This window comes from Tupaia chinensis, unplaced genomic scaffold, assembly GCF_000334495.1.
Source record: "Tupaia chinensis unplaced genomic scaffold, TupChi_1.0 Scaffold000493_1, whole genome shotgun sequence".
NCBI lineage: Eukaryota > Metazoa > Chordata > Mammalia > Scandentia > Tupaiidae > Tupaia > Tupaia belangeri.
The window spans coordinates 756,597-761,954 of NW_006160005.1; the positions used below are offsets into that span (position 1 = coordinate 756,597).

The following is a 5,358-nucleotide window of genomic DNA, read 5'->3' on the forward strand; positions in this document are numbered from 1 at the left end:
GGGAGCTGGCTGGTCACTAAGATGCACAGGGCGAGTCTAGGTGGGGGACAGACGCCCTTGGCCGTGGCACAGATGGGGAAGGGGTGGTCTAGCAGGTCGCGCCTGGTCTGTGCAGTTACAGCTGAGTGTCAGTGGTACCACAGTGCCGAAAAGCTGGACTGGGTTTGTCCAGCTCCCGGGGGAAGGAGGTTTCATGTGTGGCGTTTTCATGTGGTGATGAGAGGCTGGATAGAATTTTAAACCAAAATAACAGAAAACTGAGCACATGGGGTCTTTAGGCAGGCACTATCCTGGCCATGTCTCCCAGACTTCTGCAGCCTCCACCCAGCCTGGGCTGCCAAGTTCAGACCTCAGGGCTGGCGTGCTGAGCTCCGCTAGTGGTTCCCAGCCCTTATCCCAGTGCCTAGTCCTCTGGGACACAACCGGTGCCCTTGTGCTCTGGGACATGCAGGTTGAGAAATCGCTCGGATACTTTGGACGACCGTGAAACAGGACGCAAGTCAGAACCGTCCTACTGGCAACCAGGAAATACATATCCCAGGACACTTCTCTGGGCTATTTCCGATTTCCCCATCCACCTGGAGCTTGCTTCCCTCAGGGCATGGCATTAGCTCACAAACTTCAAATAAAACGGAAATCGCGACACCAGAGAGAGACGGTGCCACTGCAGCAGCTCCGGTAGGTGGTCTCTGGGTGATCAGGCCCCTTGGTTACTCTGGCAGAATGCTGACCGGCTAGACAGCCTGGATTTGAATCTTGGCTCCACCATTCACTAGCAGGATGATCTGGGCGAGATTTTTAACCTTTCTGTAACTCAGTTCTCTACTCTGCTAAGTGGGATAATAAGTTTGGATCTCATAAATTTACTGTGGAGTAAGTCGATTCAACATACGTAATCTGCTGTATTGAGTATACGTAATCTATTTTAATATACAGGGGCACAGGTGCTCTGGGAGTCTGGCTGCTATCATGACCGAATCGCCCACCTTCTCAGCCCCCAGTCCTGCCAAGTCCCTGCGCTGCTCCTCCGTGCTGCCACCTCCCCGCCCCGCGCAGCTCCTGGAGCGCGCCCACTCCAGGCAGCTCCAGCGCTGCTCTCTGGCGCCCCCGGCGGCCCGCAGCCTCGGCAGACCCGGCCCCCGCTCTTACCGCCGCAGCGCCCCCCCGCGGCCGCCGCCGGCCCCAGCAGAGAGCTGTAAATCTCCTCCAGCCTCTCCAGGTATCCCGCCCGGCTCGGGTTTGCCTCACTCGCCATCTGCTCCACGGCTGCCACCACCGCGTGGAAATAGCGCTCCAGGGTGCAGCGGGGGCTGGCCTGTTGGAGAGGGGCGTCTGAGCCTCTGTCCTGGCCCAGCGCCCACCCGCCCCAGCTCCCCTCCTCTCCTCGGCCCCTGGGGGCCAGGAGGGAGTTTCCTGTGAAGCCTTCTTGACCCCACAGACCCCACATCCAGGACACGCTCGTAACTTGCCAGGCTGTTGCTTGAAATTTCCTGCAACTGCGGGGGTCTGGAAGAGGGGTCCCCCCTGCCTCTCACAGGGGAGACAGCTGAGCCCATCCTCCTGAGAGCATCCCCAAGCCCTGGATCAATATTCTGTCCCCACGGGAATGGAAACGAGAAGGTAAGGAGTTCTGTCCGTTTCCATAACACCTATATCTTTGTCCTGCCACAAAGCAGGAGCTCGCCAAGTATTTTTTAAATAATTATTTAGTTAGTTTTATTTATTATTATTATTTCTTAACTTTTGACGAGAGAGAGAGAGAGAGAGAGAGAGGGAGAGGGAGAGGGAGAGGGAGAGGGAGAGGAGGTAAAGCGAGAGAGCAAGCTGCCAAGTCTGGGACTCGAACCATGGTCACCCATGTGGAAGTCCAGTGCCTTTAACCATCACACCACCTGCGGCCAATGCATGAAATATTTGTTGGGGCCAGGTGGTGGTGAGTGGCAAATCACAACTAACTGTGAGGCTGACCCCCCATGGGAAAGTTCCAGAAAGTTCCAGGTGAGCAACTGGAGACCTCCCTGAGTCTGGTGAGCATGCCCATGCCCATGACTGGGGTCTGGCTGAGACTGGGGTGGATGGAGGCCTCCTGACTCTGGTGGGGGAGTTGTCTGTCTCCACCTTCTCTCTGTGTCTCTTGCTCATGGAAGAAATAAATACAAAAAAGACCTTGTCACACGAGTATTTCCAAACATGTGTCATTCCCAAACCACCTCAACACACCACCTACACTATCATTTACTTATTAGTTTCCTTTCACTCCATTCAATGTAGGGGTTCCAAGTTTTTCAAAGGAAATTTCATACTGCTACTCTAAAAAAGCTGGTGTCACTTGTCGTAACTAGGCAATAGCTAAGATGACTGTAACGATCACGAAGCCCTATTATCAAATCCTAGCGGGGCGCTGTGGCCTGCAGAAACAGTTGCGCTTAAAGCTCGGTTAGCAGAGACAGAGGCTAGGGCAAAGTGTGGGGCGGGGCCCTTCTCCTTGACGGAAGCACATCTAAGCGTTTCCCACGGTGCCCCCCCGTGCTCTTGGCATGATGCCCTCCAGGGGCCCTGCCCCGACACCCTGAGCAGAGCTGCCCCAGTCACGTTGCTGTCTCCTTCATGTCTTCGCTACCCCTCTCCTGGCCACCAGCTAGCCCCAGGTCATTGCCAACGACGCAGGGGCTAAAGCAGACTTGAGATCTCGTCCACTCTCCGTTCTGGGCCAGGCGTCTGCTGAGCAGGGTCTTCGCTTCCCGGGCTAAGGGAGAGAGGGTCATTCCAACTAGCTAAGGGCCCAATAAATATCTATGAAAATACATAAAAAGCAGCTAGAGGGATGTGGAATCAGAGTTGGAAGGACCCACAGACTTTGTCTTGTGTGGTTCCTTTATTTTATAAATATGTTAACCACATGTTTATCAAGCTCCTACTGTGTGCCGTACTCTGGTCTAGGAGCAGGAATAGAGCGATGGGAAAAATTCCCATCCTCATGGACCTGCTATTATGGGAGGGGCAGATAATAAACAAGCTAAGTCAAATGTATAATAAGATATATATATATATTTTTTTTTTTTTGGAGAGGTTTTTGCTATAGGGCTCATGTGCTCGCCAGACAAAGAGAGACAGAGAGACAGAAAGTGAGAAATCCCCAGGGGGGATGGCCATGCCGCAATCCCTTCTCCTCCATTCTCCTCTTGGGATCTTGGGCACGCACGCACACGCACCCGGCGTGAGTTTTAAGCCACCGGGTCCGGGACGCGAACCGCGGTTGACTACATGGGAGTCCAACGACATAGCCATTACGCTAACTACTGGTCCCTATAATAAGATATTAATGAGTGCTAAAGAGAAGGCAAAGAAGGAGGGTGGGGATGTGGGATGTGGAGGAGGGGCGTGATCAGGGAAGCCTCACTGAGACCACAAGACTTGTTACAATTTGGATAACAGTCTGTCCCTTGAAGTTTCATGTTTTAGAATTTTGATGTCCCCCCACAGTCCATGTATTAGGACTTAATTGTGTTGTTAAGTGAAAACATAATCTCTTCATGGCCCTAGGGTGGGGCTGTTGGAAATAACTGTGTCTGTAGGGCAGGACCTCCATGACCGAGCTCTGAAGGGTTTGGACAGAGAAGCAATGAGGCCAGAACAGCAAGAGAAAGCCACATGGATACGGACTAGCTCTGCTCTGCTCAAAGTTCCACTTTCTGCCATTTTGTAATGCCACTGGACCTTCCATTGGACCTTCCAGCCACCAGATTAACCCCCTATTTTGTTATAAATCACCCAGTCTTGGGTATTTCTTTTTCTTTCTTCCTTCCTTTATTTTTTTGAGAGGTTTTTGCTATAGGGCGCGTGCACTTGCCAGAAAGAGAGAGACAGAAAGTGAGAAATCACTCCCAGGGGGGATGGCCACGCCGCAATCCCTTCTCCTCCATTCTCCTCTCAGGATCTTGGGCATGCACGCACACGTGCCCGGCGTGAGTTTAAGTCACTGGGTCCAGGACTCAAACCATGGTCGACTACGTGAGAGTCCAGCGACATAGCCATTACGCCAACTGCTGGTCCCGGGTATTTCTGTTAGCCACACAAAAATGAACTGAGGCAAGACCCAAAGGAGGTGAAAGACCAGGGGCGGAGTGTGAAGGCACAGGCTCACGAGCACGCACATGGAGGGACATGCTCGAGGAACGGTAAGAAAACCTGTGCATCTGAGACAGAGACAATGAGAGGGGAGGACAGCAGATGGGTCAGAGAGGAAATGACAGGCAGGGGCATGCATTCAAGGGGACTCCAAAAAGTTTGTGGAAAAACGTAATGGAAGCCCAAGTTCATTTTGGTGCAAAAACTTTCAAGGTCTATGCATAGTCTTGTTTTTTTTTCCTAAGAATAATTTTATTTAACCTTATTTTAATTTATTTCTTTTAATTTGACCAGAGAGGAACAAAGAGAGAGAAAAAAGCAAGAAAGTAAGTTGCCAGGTCTGGGATTCGAACCACAGTTGACCAGGTGGGAGTCTGGCGCTACCAACTACCACGCCACCTGCCGAACCCTAGTCTTTTCATAATACACACTTCCCGTGAACTTTTGAGTACTCTCACATACCTATGCAGTATGTAACACTGTGTACAGTGCTCAGTCTTTCCACTTATTAAAAGGGAGTGGGGGCGGGGCGCTGGAAGGCATTAAACATAAACTTGATGTCAGATACATCTGGTCCAAACCCTGGCTCAGTCGTTTTGCATCCGTGTGACCATGAGTAGATTATCAACTTCTCTATGCCTCAGTTTCTCCGTCTGTAAATAGGTGGCGACTGTATCTGTTTCTCAACGTTATGAGGAGACTTTAAAAATGCAATAGATGCAAAATGTTAAGACAGTCTAGCACACGATAGGCCTTCAAGAAGCAGTGGCTGCTATCATTAATGTTGTCTCGTTATGAAGGAGATACGTCAAAACGTTCATTGCTACTACGTCTGAGTCGCAGGGTTATGAGTAATTTTCTCGGGAACCAGCAGTTAGCGTAATGGCTGTGTCGCTGGACTCCCACGTAGTCGACCACGGTTCGCGTCTCGAACCCGGTGGCTTAAAACTCACGCTGGGCGCGTGTGCGTGTGTGCCCAAGATCCCGAGAGGAGAATGGAGGCGTGACCATCCCCCCTGGGGGGTGATTTCTCGCTTTCTGTCTCTATGTCTCTCTCTGTCTGTCTGGTGAGTGCACGCGCCCTATAGCGAAAACCTCTCCAAAAAAAAAAAAGAAATGAGTAATTTTCTCCTTTAGCTTCTATGCATTTTTGGATTTTTCTCAGTAAACTAACCATGTCCTAATTTTTTTTTTTTTTAGAGGTTTTTGCTTTAGGGGACGGGGGCTTCC

At 51.1% G+C, this 5,358-nt stretch overlaps 1 protein-coding gene across 1 annotated transcript in view; it reads right to left on the reverse strand.

Annotated features, from left to right (window-relative positions):
- PIK3R6 (phosphoinositide-3-kinase regulatory subunit 6) overlaps positions 1-5,358 on the reverse strand; it is a 68,305-nt gene that overhangs the window by 33,084 nt on the left and 29,863 nt on the right. Inside the window, exons 9-10 of the mRNA XM_027774919.1 lie at positions 975-1,315; positions 18-102 (exon numbers count right to left, since the gene is read on the reverse strand). Coding sequence (XP_027630720.1) covers positions 18-102; positions 975-1,315 — 426 coding nt within the window. The remainder of the gene's footprint in view (positions 1-17; positions 103-974; positions 1,316-5,358) is intronic.